Genomic DNA, 18,258 nt, shown 5'->3' on the forward strand with positions numbered 1-18,258 from the left:
TTTGTAAATATAAAGCGTAACTATCATTTTAATTTACGTAATTTGGTATGAAGACTTACTTTACAAATATAAGTTCTTTGGACTTTCTGTTTACGCTACGGTGTTGGGTGAATCGACAAGACCATCAGCACTCTGACCAGAAAACGAAGTCAGAACTACAGTACTCCGTAATTTTCAATTTCACTTACACTTGTCGATGAAAGGAAGGAAAACCTAAGTTTCGTACAAAATATGGAGAATGTACAATGAAATAGAAGTCTCTCTGCACGAACACAGGCTAATGTTTATAAAAAATGCCGGTACACCACAAATTTCCAACCCTGGCGGAAATGCAGTGTTGCTGATATGCTGTTCGTCCTAGTGGGTAACACCGGGAGGCCGGCCTCAGGAGCGCGTTATAAGCATACGTACAGTACTCGTAAGATTAGGCTTCCCGCATATACCACCGTAGGACGGAATGTGAAGAGAAGAGGCCCCAGCAAATGTGCCTCACTCCGTGGAAAGTTCGTATACTGACTGGACAGGGTTAGAATCTTTTTGTAATTATCATAAATGAAAATTCCAAACTTTTCCATTGCATTGCATGTGTTTTGACGAAATAAGTAAATACACATTTAAAAGAGTAATGGCGTGGGTAGGCCCGGCCTCCTAGCCTCATAGGACGCTTCGCCACTGATAGGATTACAAGTAAAGCAGACAGTATTTAATTTACTCCCGTGTAGTATTGTCATTAACAACCCTCCATTGGTATACATGTGATCGTGACACACCCTGTGATATAATTGTAAGTTTTTCAGGCCCAGATAATGATATCACTTTCTGGTCTTGTGTAGTTGTATTTTGGAATGTCTATGTCCAGATGTAGATTGTGGAATTGTTCTCTGTCTGCGCAAATATGTCATTTTCGTCATTTTCATGACAGTCCGTGTTTTGTGAGCAGAGGCTCACAAGTATGCCAACTACATAACCATATTTTCACGGATATTCTATTTCTGTGTTCACAGAGTTCATGTTATATCACTGTTTTCTCCGGTAATTATTTTATTTGACTTAATTCACTTATTACTCTAATTATTTATGGCTAAATAAACTTTGAAACCTGATTTTCTTTATGAATGAACAACGGCAATTCCGACCATTGCGCCAAGCGCTTGCAGACCTTGACCGGGTCTTTGATTCTCAGGGCACAGATGTTAATGTTCTTGAGTAGTTATTGAAAAGCGAAAATGAAATCAACACTGATCAAACTCCTTGTGAAGATGTTCCCATTTTTACATGTTCTTTTCCCCTCAATATATTGAGCAAGATAAAACTACGAAGTAGTATGTACATCTCTCTCGTCAGCACATAATATATTATTGAATTTATTAAATAAAATTATAAAAATTGTGTTTTCTGTGATAAATTGGGTCTCACATTAGGTAATCAGTAATATTGCAAAAAAAATAAAAAAAAATCATTTTGTGTTAGGCAATATGTATTTAAAATTTGAAACTATATTTGAAATTCATACGTGAGCGCCAAGCTCACACATATACTGTACCAACATCGTTACTCTGAAACACGTATACCAATGGAGTGGTAAAACAACATTTGCAGATTGGTGGATTCTGGTGACTCGATTCATTCTTTCAAACTTGATCATGCTTTTCTGCCACTTTTGGCTTAATTACTGTGAATGTACTGGTATGCAGGGTGCAAAATCCTGGGGGACGGGGGATTTCCCCCCCACCTAAATTTTCGTGGTAGAAGAGTTTTTGTTACAACAAACTAAAGATTAACAGTTACTTTATATTTCTAATATAATGTTTTTGTTACAACAAACTAAAGATTAACAGTTACTTTATATTTCTAATATAATGTACTAAGGATAATATCGAATACATACACAAATTAGTCTAGATTGTTAACAAATCTACATCAATGTGAACAATAAAAGTAAAACAAGAATGCAAAACAACAATGACTATGAAATCTAATTGATTTACATTAATATAAACCAAAACTAAATAAAATTTATACATAATAAAAACAATTTCAACTATTTCGTAATTTATAGACATCTTTAACCAGTTAGTAAAGGATGTAGTTTGCTACTTTATAAATATGTGTATCGTATAATTTATATGTATTAAATGATTTTGCGCCCTGCTGGGATACCACACTTGTAGGTTTTCATTTTGCATCACAATTCTGAGAATTTTCACAAAATTTACAATTTGTAAGCTGGAGAGAAATATTTGCTATTAGAAAAATATATGCAAACACAGTTGAATCCCAATGTTCCAGTATACAGCAGAGCCACAATTTTAGTTAGTTTTTTCCTGTGTTATACATGCAATTATCATGGTCCCAATGGAGCAACCATATCATGTTGATTCGCTAAGAAATGTAAAATTGAGAATCTGCTATAATCTTGATATAGACCGGAAAAAAAATTGGAACAAATGATTTCTACATGCTAACTCCTCTTTCAACCTCCACACCCTCCCAACTTTCTTCCCAGTACTAGAGATAGTAATGAATCTTGGATGGAAATATTGTGAAGAAATGATTTGCTTAGATTTGAACAAAGTCAAACTTGAAGCCCATTTCTGTCCCAGACAATTCATACTGAAAACTCCGTGGTTCACAAAATTATATCTGACACTGAATATGCAAAAACAGGAGTCCCTCAAGGCTCCATACTAGGCCTGCTACTCTTCATACTATATATCCACAACTTACCCACCCCAGACAATACAAATATTTTAACATATGCAGATGACACAACCCTAACATGCAGTGCAAATACACAAGAACAGTGATTTATCTACACCCCCCTAACACCCCCCCAACACCCTCCCAAATTTTGGTGAACACCCCCCAAGCAGAAAAGTGGAACACCCCCCCCCCCTACAGGATGGTGTAAATATGGATGTTTATATCAACAATAGAATGACAATACTTCAACATTAACAGAAAGGAATCATTTGTAGCTGAGGAAGCGTAGTCCAATGGACCTTCCGATCAACTAAAACCAAAGTGTCAAGGAAGGAGGGTGGAATGTGCAGCATCGTCATTTCCTGGAAACAGCAGCACCCTTGACAAGGCTTTGGTCAGCTCTAGGGAAGGGACACTGCCATCTGGAAAATGTCAAACTGACCTCTCGCCCTCCTTCCAGGGAGCACATTCCACGCACAGTGTTCACAGTTCAGCGTTTGAATACCTTATATATATTACAGATTCGTAAATTCAATTATTCAACCCATGAGTCAATGAAATTTACATTTTCTTGCATTTTCCTTTCGATTCTTTCATGTGAAAAATGTACGATAAAAGTAAGGGAAGAAATTCAAAGATACAGGTTTGACTCCTTGAAGTGAATTCTGTTACTATGGTTAGCAACACTATTCTCTGTAACTTGGCGAGAAGAATGATTTTGGAATGGTAGAGAAAAGAACAGTCAAATGCCTTAGGTCAGTCTCAGTGTAGCATCTCCGTTCGTGTGTTGTCGTTCTGTTTAGTGTATAACAATGTCTGAAACTTTACTGCTAAACTGTCTGAAGAAGATAGAGAAAATGAAAAACCAGACAGAAAGAAACCGAAAGTGGTGAGTAGAAAATCAGTGAACCGATATTCATAAAGTACCAATATAAAATTTACTCACCGAGTATTCGATATAAAATGGCAAGTATTTCATGAAGAACCTAAGTGATTCATTCAGGTCTATAGTTGATGACCATTTTTGTGGCTCCAAGAGTTCTTACCTTTGTAAAATAAATTATATACTATTAGAAAGAGAGTTGTAAAAGAGGGAGGGTCCACGTGGGGTGCTTGCCTAGGCGCTAAGTACAAATGTGGTGCCGAACAAGCAAAACAGATAAAAATAGAAAAACGTTAACGTCGTGGTGCCCTGTGAAATTACTGGCACCCTATTAAATTAAAGTTATTGTCAGTTTGCAAAGATATAGCTTTAGTAAAAATTGTATTTCTCTTTGTATCTAGTCGGTTCCCTGACATAATGATATGTTTAAGTTTATTCAACTTTTCAGAAGAAGCAAAGGAAGTGGAAGCAGGCCCGTAACTAGAGGAGGCAGGGGGCAACTGCCCCCCTGAGAGCCTGCTTTGCCCCCCCCCTGTGAAAAATACAGAACGCCTAGAATTCTCACTAATCTTTACAATTACTGTAGCAACATAACAAAGACACTTAATGATTTTGTGATTTATGAACGTGTGGGGGATTCAGTATAATGTCGTATCAGGATTGGGAGGGAAAAATTTCCTTTTTGGTAACAGTGATTCATGTGGTAGAGAGGGGGAGTGGATATCTGATTTTTGTTACTTAGCGTTGCTTTTCTTTCACTTATAGCTAATTGCAACAATGATTGATTGATTGATTGAATTAAAATTTCTGGGTGCGTAATTGCAACAATGAATGATGACGTGAAATTGATGAAGAGACACTCATAAAAAGTGTCGTAACCACAGGGCGGCAGTGGGCATTGTCCCCCCCACCGTCCTGACCTTGGAAGGAAGTCCATTCTAGGGGAAGCAAACATTGAAGTAAAAAAAAACAAGACTAGGAGAATCTAAGAATAGCAGGACAATTGGATACTCATGATGGAATTAGTTTTTACGAGATCCTTGCATTTTTATTCGAGACTGCCAAGGGCACTTGCAAGGGGCAATTACCCCCCTCTCGATTTCAAAATTTTATACAAATAAAAATACATTTCGTAAAATTTTCTTGCTCGCTTCGCTCGCAATGCCTTCTATTCTTATTGTCCAAGTTCAGAGTCATAGCTATGGGGCGGTGGGAGTCGGTCCTGGGAGCGAAACGTTCTATATGAAAAAAGAAATGATTTATAAAGGGCTCCCTTAATCAGTTCTTCAGAGAGGCCCATTAATCGTCTAAATATCAAGTGCATCTAACCACTAACTCTCTAGCCTTCTTAAACCCGAAGGTTCATGGCTGCAGCAACACAGGCCTTCCATGTTTCCCTATCTTGAGCAAGATCTATATACTCTTTTCCATCCCTACCGATTTTCCTTAGGTCCATCTCAACGTTGTCCCTCCATCTTCGTCTTGGCCTTCCTACAGGTCTCTTACCATCAGGTTTCCCAACAAGAATCCTGTAAACTCCTCTTTCCTCTCCCATTTGTGCCACATGGCCTGCCCACCTAAGTCTTCTTGATTTAATCATTCTAATAATATCAGGACTTGAATACAAATTATGTAGTTCTAAATTATGTAACCTTCTCCACTCACCTGTCTCCTCATCCCTTTTAGGTCCAAATATTTTCCTAAGGATCTTTTTCAAATACTCTCAAGTTATGTTCCTCTTTCAATGTAAGGGACCAAGTTTCACATCCATATAATACCACAGGCAAAATTACTGTTTTGTATATTTTAACTTTTAGTTTCTTAGATATTAAACGAGAAAACAAAAGTTTATGAAGAGAGAAGTAACATGCACTTCCTGAATTAAGCCTACTTTTTATTTCCTCTTTAATATAATTTTCATTTGTTAATATTACTCCTAAGTATTTGAATTTGGAAACTGGTTCAAACGAGTTGTTATCAATAATTAGATTTTGATTATTACCTAACACTTGGTTTCGGCCTGTAAGCATATATTTAGTTTTCTCTTTGTTAACTTCCAAACCTATCTCTTTAGCAGTTTTGAAAAAATATTTTAGCATTATTCTTAATTGTATTCACTTCATCCCCCAGTAAGTCTACATCATCTGCATATGCTAACAACTGAGTCACACCATTTAATTTTAGTCCTTCTTTAGTTTCTTTTACTTTCCTAACAGCATATTCTAAGGCAAAATTAAAGAGCAATGGAGATAATGCATCTCCTTGTTTTAACCCATCATGAATTGTAAATTTGTCAGACATATTAATACCCACACGAATTTTACTTTCTGTTTCACTGGTGCATACTTTTATCATACTAACAAGCTTCTTAGGTATTCCAAACTCGACTAATATATTATATAGTTTATCTCGTTTGACTGAATCATATGCTTTTTTTAAATCAATGAATAGCTGATGGACATTTTGATTATATTCCCACTTTTTTTCAAGTGTCTGTCTGATGTGAAAAATTTGATCTGTTGTTGATCTGTTACGTTTAAATCCACATTGATAATCACCTATAATTTCATTAGCATATGGGGTTAGTCTTGTTAAAAGTTAAAAGAATGTTAGATAATATTTTATACGTTGTTGAGAGTAGAGAGATTCCACGGTAATTATTGCAGTTCATTTTATCACCTTTTTTAAACACAGGAACAATTATGGATTCTTTCCACTGTTGAGGGATTTCTTCTTTTTTCCATATTAAACAAATTAATTTATGAATTTGACATATTAATGAATTTCCACCATATTTAATTAACTCAGCTGGTATTAAATCAGTGCCAGGTGCTTTGTTATTCTTTAGCCTTTTAATAGCATCTTTAACTTCAGTCAAGTTAGGTTCTGGAACTAAAGGTTCTGCTGTGTGTACTTCATTCACTTCTGATTTATCTCCTACATGGACATTTAAAAGGTCATGAAAGTAGTTCTTCCATCTATTTAGAATATTGCTTGGGTCAGCTAGAAAATCAGCGTCTTTATCTTTTATCAAGTTTACTTTAGGTTGCCACCCCTTTCTAAACTCATTTACACCTTTATATAAATCTCTGATATTTTTATTTTTGCTGTTTGTTTCAATTTCGTTAATTTTGCTTTTCAAGTAATCTCTTTTTTTACTTCTAAACGTGCGGTTAACTTCTCGCTTTATTCTATTATAATTGTTTAGATTTGTATCATCAGAGTTATTTAACCACCTAAGTCTAGCCTGATTTCTTATTTCTATTAGATTATGACATTCATTATCAAACCATGGCTTACTTTTTCTCGGTTTATGGTATCCTATACTTTCTTTAGCTGCTGATTCAATTGCATTACGTATGTGCTCCCAATTCTTATTTACGTCTGTTTCATTTATATTTTCATCATCATTTAAATCCTGCAACACATCAAATCTATTTGACAATTTAATTTGGTAATCTTTCTTAATTCTTTCATCAGTAAACTTTCCTGTATCAAATTTTAGAACTTTTAGATTTTGTTGCTTATGATTTATCACTGAGAGTCTTTCTCTTAATTTAGTAATTACTAAATAATGGTCGCTGGCACAGTCAGCACCTCTATGTGTACGAACGTCAATTATACTAGTATGCCTTCTCTTATCAATGAGAATATGATCTATCTGATTATGAGTTTTACCATCTGGAGAAGACCAGGTATATTTATGGATATCTTTATGTTTAAAAGTGGTACTTTTCACAATTAAATTCTTTGAGGTTGCAAAAGTAAAGGTAAAAAAAAGGTAAAGTGCTCCCCTGTGCTTAGCACCACGCCATGAAGGCGTATAGGGGGTGTGGGGGTAACGCCCCACACTTTCTTGATCCGGTCATGAGTGGGGATGATGTGATCAGCATCACGCCCCTGACCGCCTTTACCCCCCCAGGGTTTCCCCCAGGTACCCATGTTATTCGACGCTGGGTGGGCGCCGGGGCCGCTTCCATCGTTAGAAAAGTTCCTGGATTTGAACCGGCCGGGGATCGAACCCGGGACCTTGAGCATGGTAGTCAGACGCGTTACCGACTGAGCCACCGCGGCCAGTAAAAGTAATCAATCTTATACCATTATCATTACTTAATTCATGAAGACTTTCTTTACCAATTGTGGGTTTAAATGTCTCTTCTTTGCCAATTTGTGCATTACAGTCACCTTTTGTGCATTACAGTCACCTAACAGAATTTTCATATCATACTGAGAAAATTTATCAAAGACCTGTTCTAACTCTGTATAAAAATCATCTTTAGTATTATCATCTTTATCTTCCGTTGGTGCATGTATGTTTATTAAAATAATTTTACACCACCTACCCTGTAAAACTGCATATGATATCCTATCATTAATAAATTCTACTGTTTTAAGAGCCGAGCAAGTGTATACAGTCCCTATTAGCCTATTTATGTTAAACTTTATATTCTTTGCCAATCTGGAGAGGTCATTATCGAAAAAATGCCATTTGATGTTGATCGAAGTTTTTTTTTGTCCGTTGAAGTTTCAAGATATCATCCCTTTTCTGTTACTTATTTTTTTTGGGGGGGGAGGTGTCAAGTGCCTCTGTGTACCCTGCTATATCTGCCAATGCGACCGACACAATATATTAAAAATTTGCCCCCTTCTAGGATTGACTTTGCCCCTCCTACAAAGAATTCCTGGTTACGGGCCTGAGTGTAAGGAATTAAATATAAAAGAAATTTAATTTTCATTAAGTGCCACAATTTATATCTAACCATAGGCACACCAGTAGGTCACGACGCCCCTTGCCACTGCCTGCTGGAAAACGTGGAGAGAGAAAATTTGTTTGGTTCATTGTGCTCTTTGTGTTGGATAGCGAAATAAATGCTATTCAATTTTTAAATAATTGAAAATAATAAAGCATTGCCTCAATTTAGAAGTGAAACTTCCTTGTCTTCCTTTTGCAGTTAACATGCCATGCGTTTATTTGCACATGTTATTTCGTTTCCCTTTAAGGCAAAGAGGCAGGTGACTCCTAATTCCCTGGAGTCTCTCATTTAGTGTTTGAAAGATAAACTCTCAAAAGTGCCAAGCGTATTTTCTAAAGTTTTGTAAGGCTATAATGCATATGCATATTATTAATTAAACACAGCGACAGTATGATGTTTACTCTTTACAATCTTGCTTTGCTCGTTCGGCGTCCTCTTTACCTCACCACATGCCCCCTGCCCCCCTCCTGTTCTAACAGAAAATATGCATGTATAATTTTAATAGTTCTATGTAGCGAGTGAGTTCCAAATTCTACTGGTATTTTCAAATCTCTGTTTAAACGATGATTCACAAACTGAAATAAGGTAATGAAACTCAATATATTTAGAGCATGACCATGAAGACGTTAAAATGTAGTGGAAAGTTTGGATGCACATTTGATAGATACCTGATATTGCTTTTGAATTAAATCAGTCAAGGAATTTCATATTGAAGTCTTCAACGAACGAGCAAAGCAAGATTGTAAAGAGTAAACATCATGGGATACTGTCGCTATTTTTAACTAATAATATGCATAATCAGTTTGCAAAGAAATAGTTCTAAAAATTTTCTTGTTCCCTTCGCTGGCAGTGTCATAATTTATTTAAGTCATATTATATCTGCATTTATTACTACTACTTCAGACAGGCAAGTGCGCACACACCTATGCAATTCATTCACTGATATTTCAATTGCGCACCCCAAGATGAACTCAAGAGTTACACCTAGGGCAAGAACGATACAAATACAATTAAAAAAAATATTGCGCAAGTGCTCCTAATTTCTTATAACTAGCTTAAGAATTGTATGAAATGATTCCTGGTAATATGATGTTAAAATTTTGTGTTTTTTAATGTCATCCCTTGTGTTTTGTCTAACGATTGATTAAATCAAGTACTTCAAGTACTGAACATTATCGGAAGGAAAGCAATACTCGAAACGTTAAACTGAAATGTTAACATTAATCTATTTTTCATCTTTTCCTGTATTTGACATCTTTTTTCTTCTGAAATGTTACGTGAAGGGAAGGGAGGAAGGGGTTAATCTCTAGAAACATCCATGAAGAAATTGAATTAGGTGAACATTTTTAAAACTGTCCAAAATATGCACTTAACTTCCCCAAACTTACACCCCCCCAAAATTTTCCAGCACCCCCCCAAGGGAAAAATCCTGGATAAACCCCTGCACAAGAACAATTAGAAAGACAAACCTACATATCAGTAAATATAATAACTCAGCACTTAAATTCATATAACTTGAATGTAAACTATCAAAAAACAATGTATATGGCTTTCAATCCTGGAAATAAACCCAATTTTGATAATATAAACTTACATATAGATAATCAAATAAATTATGAAAATCCAGTTAAATTTTTAGGTTTAGTTATTGATGACAAATTAAGATGGGCATATCATATTGACCATGTATGCAAAAAAGTAGGGAAAAACTTATATCTCCTAAAACTCCTAACACAATATCATGTGTGTGAAATAAATACAAATCTATATGGACTTGTATATCCATACCTAGAATATTGCATAATAGCATGGGGAGGAGCTGCGCAGGAATACACTCAAAGATTGCTTACTCTACAGAAAAGAGCAATACGGTATATGTTCAAAATACCAATTAGAAACTCATGTAGAGAATTATTTAGAGAAAATAAAATTATGTACTAAAACACCATAAATTAGATAAGAATTGGACTGTCCATCAGCACAACACACGTCAAAAAGAGAACTTCCACATGCAAGCGCACAGACTTGTTCTCAGACAAATCACTTCATGTTGCAGGAATAACACATGAAACAAAATTACAGAAACTCACAAGAAACTGAAAGCAATTAAACAGTATTTAACAGATATACCCCTATATAATCTCAATGAATTTCAATAGTTAAACTGGATTAGTAAATTGAAGCATTTAAATTCTTTTGATATTGTATGTCTCCCATATGTGGATTTTCTCTTTTACAAGTTTAGTATGTGACACTTATAACTGTTTATGCTTAACCCATATGATTTTTTTTGTATTTTTGTGTTTGCATTTTGTTCTTTTCATTGTAATTCTACTCCATTTGTAATATTTAGTATTGTATGACGTTTTCCACACCCATGGATATGGGTCTACGGAAATAATTTATTATTATTATAATAACACAACTTTTAAAACAGACATGAACAATGTTTTCTCTGCTCTACATAGCCTGCTAATTTGGAGTTGTCCCTATTCCTTTTGGGTTTCGGGTCTAGTGGTGCCAACTGTTGTTAAAATTTGAGTTGGTAGAAATAAAATATTTGTTTTGTGAGTAGGCTGAGGATTTGCTCTAAAATGCCTTTTTCGTTCCTTGGCTAGAAAATTAGGCTTTTTGTTTTTAAATATTGTTTCAGCCCATTTCGGAAAGAAATACATGAATTTTATAGTATAGCCTATTTTACTGTAAAGTGTGTTTATTTTGCAGATTTATTTTTTTATTGCCTATTTGGTATTTTCAGTGCTATTTTTCCCCTTCGTGTGCATAAGCTCTTTATCCTCCCTTACATTTCTAATAACGATGTAATCACAGATAGTGTACATAATCTAGGATACTGAAAAGTATCATATTGAAGATGTAAGAAACTTGTCATGAAATATTTTTGATGACACAGTCAGTAAGCAACTAGTGAGAATTCTTTAGGTCGTTACTGAAGTGTGGGAAATCTTAGGGACTTTATTTCAATAATAGAATATTATAACAGGCAAATTGTTGGCTGGGCTTGAGCCCCATTAAACCCAGTATCAACTGAGATGGTTTTGTTTCCTATTTCACACTGGATCTCCTTTCTTCACAGTAAAGCCCATTTGAAGGTGAAAGTCTTGAGCATCTATACAGAGTGAGCATAAAGTCTTTCCCTGATTATGAATATTTATATTTCAACTTCCACGGTAGATAGGCAAATAAAACCTATGGCAGGCAATAAGCAGTGCAATACAAAGTTGCTTTTTTCCATTTCTTTGTTTTGTCTGATTCTTATTCGGATTCCCATATCATGGTCACCGCGTTCAACTGACATAACCCCTCTTGACTTTTTTTTTTTTAATGGGGTTACCTTAAGGACACAGTGTTTAGTTCACCAGTTCCTGATATGCAAATTCCTCAGACACGAATACAGGATGCTATAGAGACGTTGATGGAAGAAATGTTGAGTATCACTTAGACGTTGTAAGGGCAACAAAGGGAGCACATGTCGAAGTGTACTGATAACAAAACATTGAGTTCAGCTACAATTTCCAACAAACCACATATCTGTATCTAGCATAGTTCTTTAGCAATGAAAGTTTGTAATCAGGGAAAGACTTTATGCTCACCCTGTATATTTCAGATCTGGTATTCTGTATGTCCAGTGTTCCACAAACCTCTTGCAAGTATCAAGAGGGAGCGAGGAGATGAAAAGGTGATTGCCCCATCAGTTTTACCTGACCATTCTCATTGTCAGATTGTTCAAATGTGTTGCAAAAACAATGCAAAGTAACAAAAAACACAATACATGGCATTAGTCATTTGAGGTCATTATTTTTATTAAAAAAAACATATATTTTTTATTTATTTTTAAAAATCTCTTCATTATTTCTTAAAATGTAACTGGTACTGTAGTAAGCCTAATATGCAGCCTCCTTCTTTCAGTATTTCTGGCGAGTTGGAGAGAAGGGATTGGAGAGAGGCTACCCTGTGTTAACAACCAGATTCTGGTACAATTTGCCACACAACTTCACCCATGTGGATGCTGTGTATGAAAGATCCGACAAAAAGATTGTATTTTTCATAGGTGAGGCGCTTTTCGTGACTTTCTAACATTTCTAATAATTAAAGCATAGTTTTTGTATGCAGTTTGCAGAGCAAGAGAAAATAACACTTTCAACAGAATACATTGCTATTATTGCATAGCAACACAAAGAGCAAGAAAATCACAGTTGATCCTTGTAGCATACAAAGGGTATAGATTCTTTTAGTTGAGGCCCAACCTCGGATGAAAATAATGCTCAATTTTTAAGAGGAAAATAACTTGTAGTAAGGTATTTAGTTGTCACCAGGACATCAAGTGTAACTGCATACTTCATAAAGTATTACTTTAGACCTAACATTAGTAAATTTGTAATCTTAGCCTTGCAGCAGATTTTACATGTTCAAAATTATATCGCTGCCTTCTCTGTAATATATGAATGTGTCCCTTTGCTGCAATTTTTACACAGCCATTGCCACAAGAGTTGGGACGCCTGGTGAATTTTTTTACCAGCAATGAAAAGAGCATTGTATTAATATATCTTAGAAGGCAACACACATAGGGAGGGAAAGAATTTCCTCTCTAGATTCTCGAATAACTGGACATTATTTGAGTTCATGTTTGCAGAAAATGCACGTTTGGCAAAGACCACTAGGCCACATATTGGCTGATACTAGGTTCCTGGTTGTAATGTTGGACAATAATGAAAACACCATGAGTGTGCAGTCCTAAGGCATGATGCGTTGGCTATGGGGCACACATGTTTGTGGCTGCTTGGGGGGGATGCAAGCATTAAAACTTTTCCCCTGAAAATTGTCTATGGGATCAGTGGCAACCCACTGAGTAGCGTAACCGTACGTCACTCCCTTACTGGTTGGATGATATCCCACCTCCCACCTTGGCACGTGGGAGTGAGGGCTGGCAATCTGTATTTAGCCCCTGGCGCTCGCTGGCTGGTGCTCCATGGCTTATTATTGTAAGAGCATTCCAATTTTTGAGAAATTGCGTCAGAAAATTCTGCATGAATTTTTCTCCGTAGAGGTGAAAAATTGAATACAGTATTTATAAATGCTCTAAGTCAAGTTTTTCACACTATAGGGTTTATTTTTATTCAGGAAGAAAAAAAGGGGGGGGGTAGGGAACAATTCTCTCAGTGCGTTTACGTTTTTGGGTGCATTTTGCAGAACAGCCTATCTCACAGAGGAAAGATTATTGCAACAGAAGATATCCTAAAGTTGAATAGACCAAATTTAAGTTTGAAGTTTTTGTACAATTAACAAATTTTCATTAATTAGTATATCCCGTAACATCAGTCACTTATGTTTGATGATGTATTTTGAATCTGGATATGTGGAATTGCAAATGTAAACTCCATACCTTAAATTAAATATTTTAAATATATGTACTTTTAATTGAATTGATTTATAGTTTTTGGATACATTGGAATCATATAGACCCTTTACATTGTTAATGTATTTGTGTGTGCATATGTGTTAATGGTGAGATTCGTAATACGTTGATGCGGAGAAACATATGCTTGTAGCCTTGAATTTTTGGAAAGGTCTCCTTCAAAACTGGGAATTATACTTGAATTGTAATCATGGTCGTTGATAACACACTAGGAAATGTAGACTCAGCTGTCCACAATTAAAATTTACAGTGAAACTGTTGTCCAGACACTGCATCCCGCAAGCAAGTTTTCACAAATTTTAAATTCAGTTCGAATTTATCCTACTTACTAGTAAAATTACAATGAAACAACTTATTTATGTAATTATATATTTATTAATAACCATATTATTTTGTTCTTTCAGGGAAACAGTATTGGGTTTTCAATGCCAATTATCCTGATGAAGGATACCCGAAGCCTTTAACGGATCTCGGCTTGCCATCAGACCTGGAGAAGATAGACGGGGCAATGGTCTGGGGTCACAACGGGAAGACCTACTTTTTCAGTGAAACAATGTATTGGAGGTAAGGAGCAGTTGATGATTGTGAGAAGCCTCTCCCCCCCATTAAATCTCAGTGCTGGTAACAAACAATAGGACAGGGTGTTAATGCTTATTGCTCAAACCATCCAACTACAAAAATATTATCGTTTTCTGTGTGTATTGGCTGAATGCAGTGTTTCAAATCTAAGGATCAATTTGTTTTAAGCATTGCATTGGAACTATGAAATAAATTAATAAAAAAGCCTTTGCATTAAAATGCTAAAATCTTTATATTGCACAACATGCAACTTATTTTTATTTATGATTCACATTCTTCCAGTAAAACAGTGTCACAAATGCAAAATCAAAGATACTAAATCAATCTTATCAATTTTCTGATACAACATAAAGTCTCAAACTAAATGAAAAATTAGGAAGGAGCGACAATACTGTTTGAAAGAAAAAAAAAAAATAGACTATAATAAAAACATGCATCTGTACCAGTGGTACTCAGGAGATGCCAAAGTTTCATTTTGAAGGCACGAGAACGTTGTACAGTGGTGGAAAAAAGTTCTTTCCATAAGACTTTAATGGCAGTAAATAATGCCGGAAAGGTAGGCAACACACATTGCACCTTTAGGTGATCGGGTGATTCTGTCTGTCTCAAGGAGCAACTCGTCTTTCATGCAATAACCAACAGACACAGGAAATGTAGGAAAGTCACGTGACTTGTCAGGTGGAATGTTGTTCATCATAAAATTGCCTTTTCTCAAGCCAGGTCGCAGAACCGACGAGATATATAGCCTATGTCAGAAAATGATTCCCCTAAAACTGTCGGAACGAAACGCTAAAATAATTCGTGCCGTAATTACAAAGGCTACTATACTATATGTGCGGCAGTAGCTCGGTCGTTAGGGAGTTTAATTACCATGCAAGAGATCTTGAGTTTGATCCCCGACTGGGGAGAATTGGAATTGTGTCCACTTGTTCAAGTGACTCTGGCACCCACCCAGCATTATTATGAAGTGGGTACCTGTAGGAAACTTGGGGGGGGGGGGGAGGTAAAGGCGGCCAGGGGCATGGTGCTGAACACATTATCCCCACCTTCGGCTGTAACAAGAAAGTATGGGACCCTAACTCCGCACCCCCTACATGCCTTCATGGCTTGGTTCAAAGCACAAGGTAGCACTTTCTTTTTTCATTTACTATACGACCCCGATTTTGTCGGAACAGAACTTCCCAATCTCTACGTGGACTTTCTTCCAAGTTCCGTAGACACAATTCATCCATGTTATATTTCATTATAAATAACACGGCCGATATCCTGTGTGTGTGTGTGTTGGGGGGGGGGGCGCTATAATTCAAACATGTGATGTGATACTTTTCTCACTACTCAAATAAATCTCTAAGTCCACACACTGAAAATGTAGCACTTCCTACGTCTTAGCATGCAAATATCTAGCAGCAAAGTAATGTGTAGCCACATTGTGGTTCGTATACCACTTTAAACTGTAGGTGCATTCGCAATTAGTCTTACTAATTATAACACCATTAAGCCTTGTTTCCATGATTATGAAAAACTAAATATGCTGACCAAGGCAGTAATTTATTTTATTAAAAACATAAACTAAATGTAACGTTTCAACCTTCTAGATGAAGACCTTGCTAGAAGGTTGAAACGTTACGTTTAGTTTATGTTTTTAATAAAATAAATTACTGCCTTGGTCAGCATATTTTGTTTTTCTTAGTCTTACTGTGCATAAAGTGGACTTAGACACCACATCAACCAACCAACCCAATCCCTTTATTGTCCAGATTATCGAAACCGGAAGCTTCGTCGCAAATAACATAAGCAGGAAGACAATGTGAAATTACCAAACAGAAACGGAACCTAAAACCTAGAACGGCTAGATTGGATGAAATCGACGATACAGCACGCGTTCTGAAATGAAGAAGAATACGAAAGTTGAAGGACCTCGATACACACACACACACACTTTTCTTCCCCTCAATGGTAAGATATCTTTCTTGCAGAGAAGCCTTTACGTGGGCCTTCAAGGCCACAACGAGAAAGTGTTCTACATGCAATGCCGGGACCAAAACACACGTCTATTTTGATATACATGCAATGCCGGGACCAAAACACACATCTATTTTGATATGAAAGCTGTGTTCCTCCTTATTTCATACGTCATTGATAACAGGAACACGGGCCTCGTCTGCTAACCCTAGTTTCGTAGAGCAGACGCCTGTTTGCCACCCTTTGGTTCAGTGACCTTCGCTCGTAGTTAGCAAGAGTGAATGACTCACCAGATACCTGTTGCCTGTGAGCTTATACAAGAATATACATTTCATTAGGGTCTGTAAGTATTGTTTCATCTGCAGTTATATCAGTTAACGTTCGAATTGTTTCCTAATGGTTACGTTATTTATAAATTAGTTCTCGAGAGTGAGCGTTCTATCTATTTGCATGGGGGGGGGGGGTATACAGCCTGCATGTATTATTTTTTTCCTGAAACCAGAAGAAATTCCAAGACAAAAAAAGAGTGGTAGAAGGGTAGTTAATAAAAAAGAAAGAAGTAAACGAAAATGTAAACGTTTAAAAAATTATTGTACCTATAGATCAAGTGAATAATATTTTCTCACGGGGCCTCCTCGATGGCGTAATAACGTATTTTCTCAGATCCATTTTAATTATACGTGCATGATAAAATAACAGAAGTTGAGGAAAGAGAAAGCCAAGCGAAACACAGATGCCTTCTCCAGAATTTCAAATCTTGTTACGTAAGGTTCTGGGTTGAAGTCCCGAGCAGGCATGACTTTCTTGTTCTTGCCGTTTTATCTGCTTTATTTCATCATAAATCGTCGTTATGGTTTACCTACAGGGGAAGAATAATGTCAATTGCCAATACAAAGCCAATAACGAACAGAACAACTCAATTAGGCAGATGGCAAGTAAGAAACAAGACTTTACAGTCTCTCGGTTTATCAAATTGAAAATTGCTCTCCCATTCTCGGTCTCTGCTAGTTAAATATAGAAATCGAAAAAGTATGTGAAGATAAATATATTTCATATCTCCCGGTTTTATATGAGATTTCGTGAGAGATGAAATAAGTACTCTTCGATCATGTTTATTTTTATTAGTTTTGTTAACGTAACATCACTTTTCTTCTTCCTAGTCGTGGAGGAGTGACCATTACATGAAATTAATGATAAAATACTCGAAACACCTGTGACAAGGACGATACTCAAATCCGGGAACTTTGGTGACTAGATCGAAGGTTGACCACTTAATGAGCTTGCCCACCCAGTCTGCTTAATGTTGCTTGTGCCAGGTAATTCGAAATAACTGTCAATATCCCACATTCTTTATCATTTGTTTCATAATTTATCCTATTGATGTTATTAACCTGAAGTCGAAGAAATAGTTGAAAGGCAATAATGCAAGATTGAATATGTCTGATGTTACTTCGTGATATTATGATATGAATATATTAATAATATGAATATATTAATAATATAATATGCCTAGTCATTCCATTGATTGATCCCAATTGCGCACACAAAATATTGTATAATGTCCACTCCTAACCAACCTCCATGGCGGAGTGGTTAGCACAGCGTGGTACGACAGCATTGGTCCCTGGTTCAAATCCCGGCTTGGCCATGGGTGTTCTTGGTGAGTGTCCGTTAATCAATATCATCACTCATTACTCATCTTCATCATGGCTATTTGCAAAAAGTGAAAGAATAGCGACACTAAATAACAAATATCCAATCAAATGGACCATCTTCACAGATTTAATTCTATACCGTACCAAATTCCCAGTTTATTACTGCATCTTGCTTCATTTTACAGCATCTCAATTGTTTTCAGATTCGAAAAAAATTGGAATGTTGAGCAGTTGATTGTGCATTGTTTCGTTGTTTGGATTGTTTAATTAACGTCGCATTAATTAGTT

At 36.2% G+C, this 18,258-nt stretch overlaps 1 protein-coding gene across 3 annotated transcripts in view; it reads left to right on the top strand.

Annotated features, from left to right (window-relative positions):
* Mmp2 (Matrix metalloproteinase 2) overlaps window positions 1-18,258 on the top strand; it is a 322,043-nt gene that overhangs the window by 290,658 nt on the left and 13,127 nt on the right. For all 3 annotated transcript variants that reach the window (XM_083125661.1, XM_083125663.1, XM_083125662.1), the window contains 2 exons: window positions 12,268-12,409; window positions 14,179-14,338. In XM_083125661.1, coding sequence (XP_082981787.1) covers window positions 12,268-12,409; window positions 14,179-14,338 — 302 coding nt within the window. The remainder of the gene's footprint in view (window positions 1-12,267; window positions 12,410-14,178; window positions 14,339-18,258) is intronic.

This window comes from Lepisma saccharinum, chromosome 7, assembly GCF_977018435.1.
Source record: "Lepisma saccharinum chromosome 7, izLepSacc3.1, whole genome shotgun sequence".
In the NCBI taxonomy this organism is placed as follows: domain Eukaryota; kingdom Metazoa; phylum Arthropoda; class Insecta; order Zygentoma; family Lepismatidae; genus Lepisma; species Lepisma saccharinum.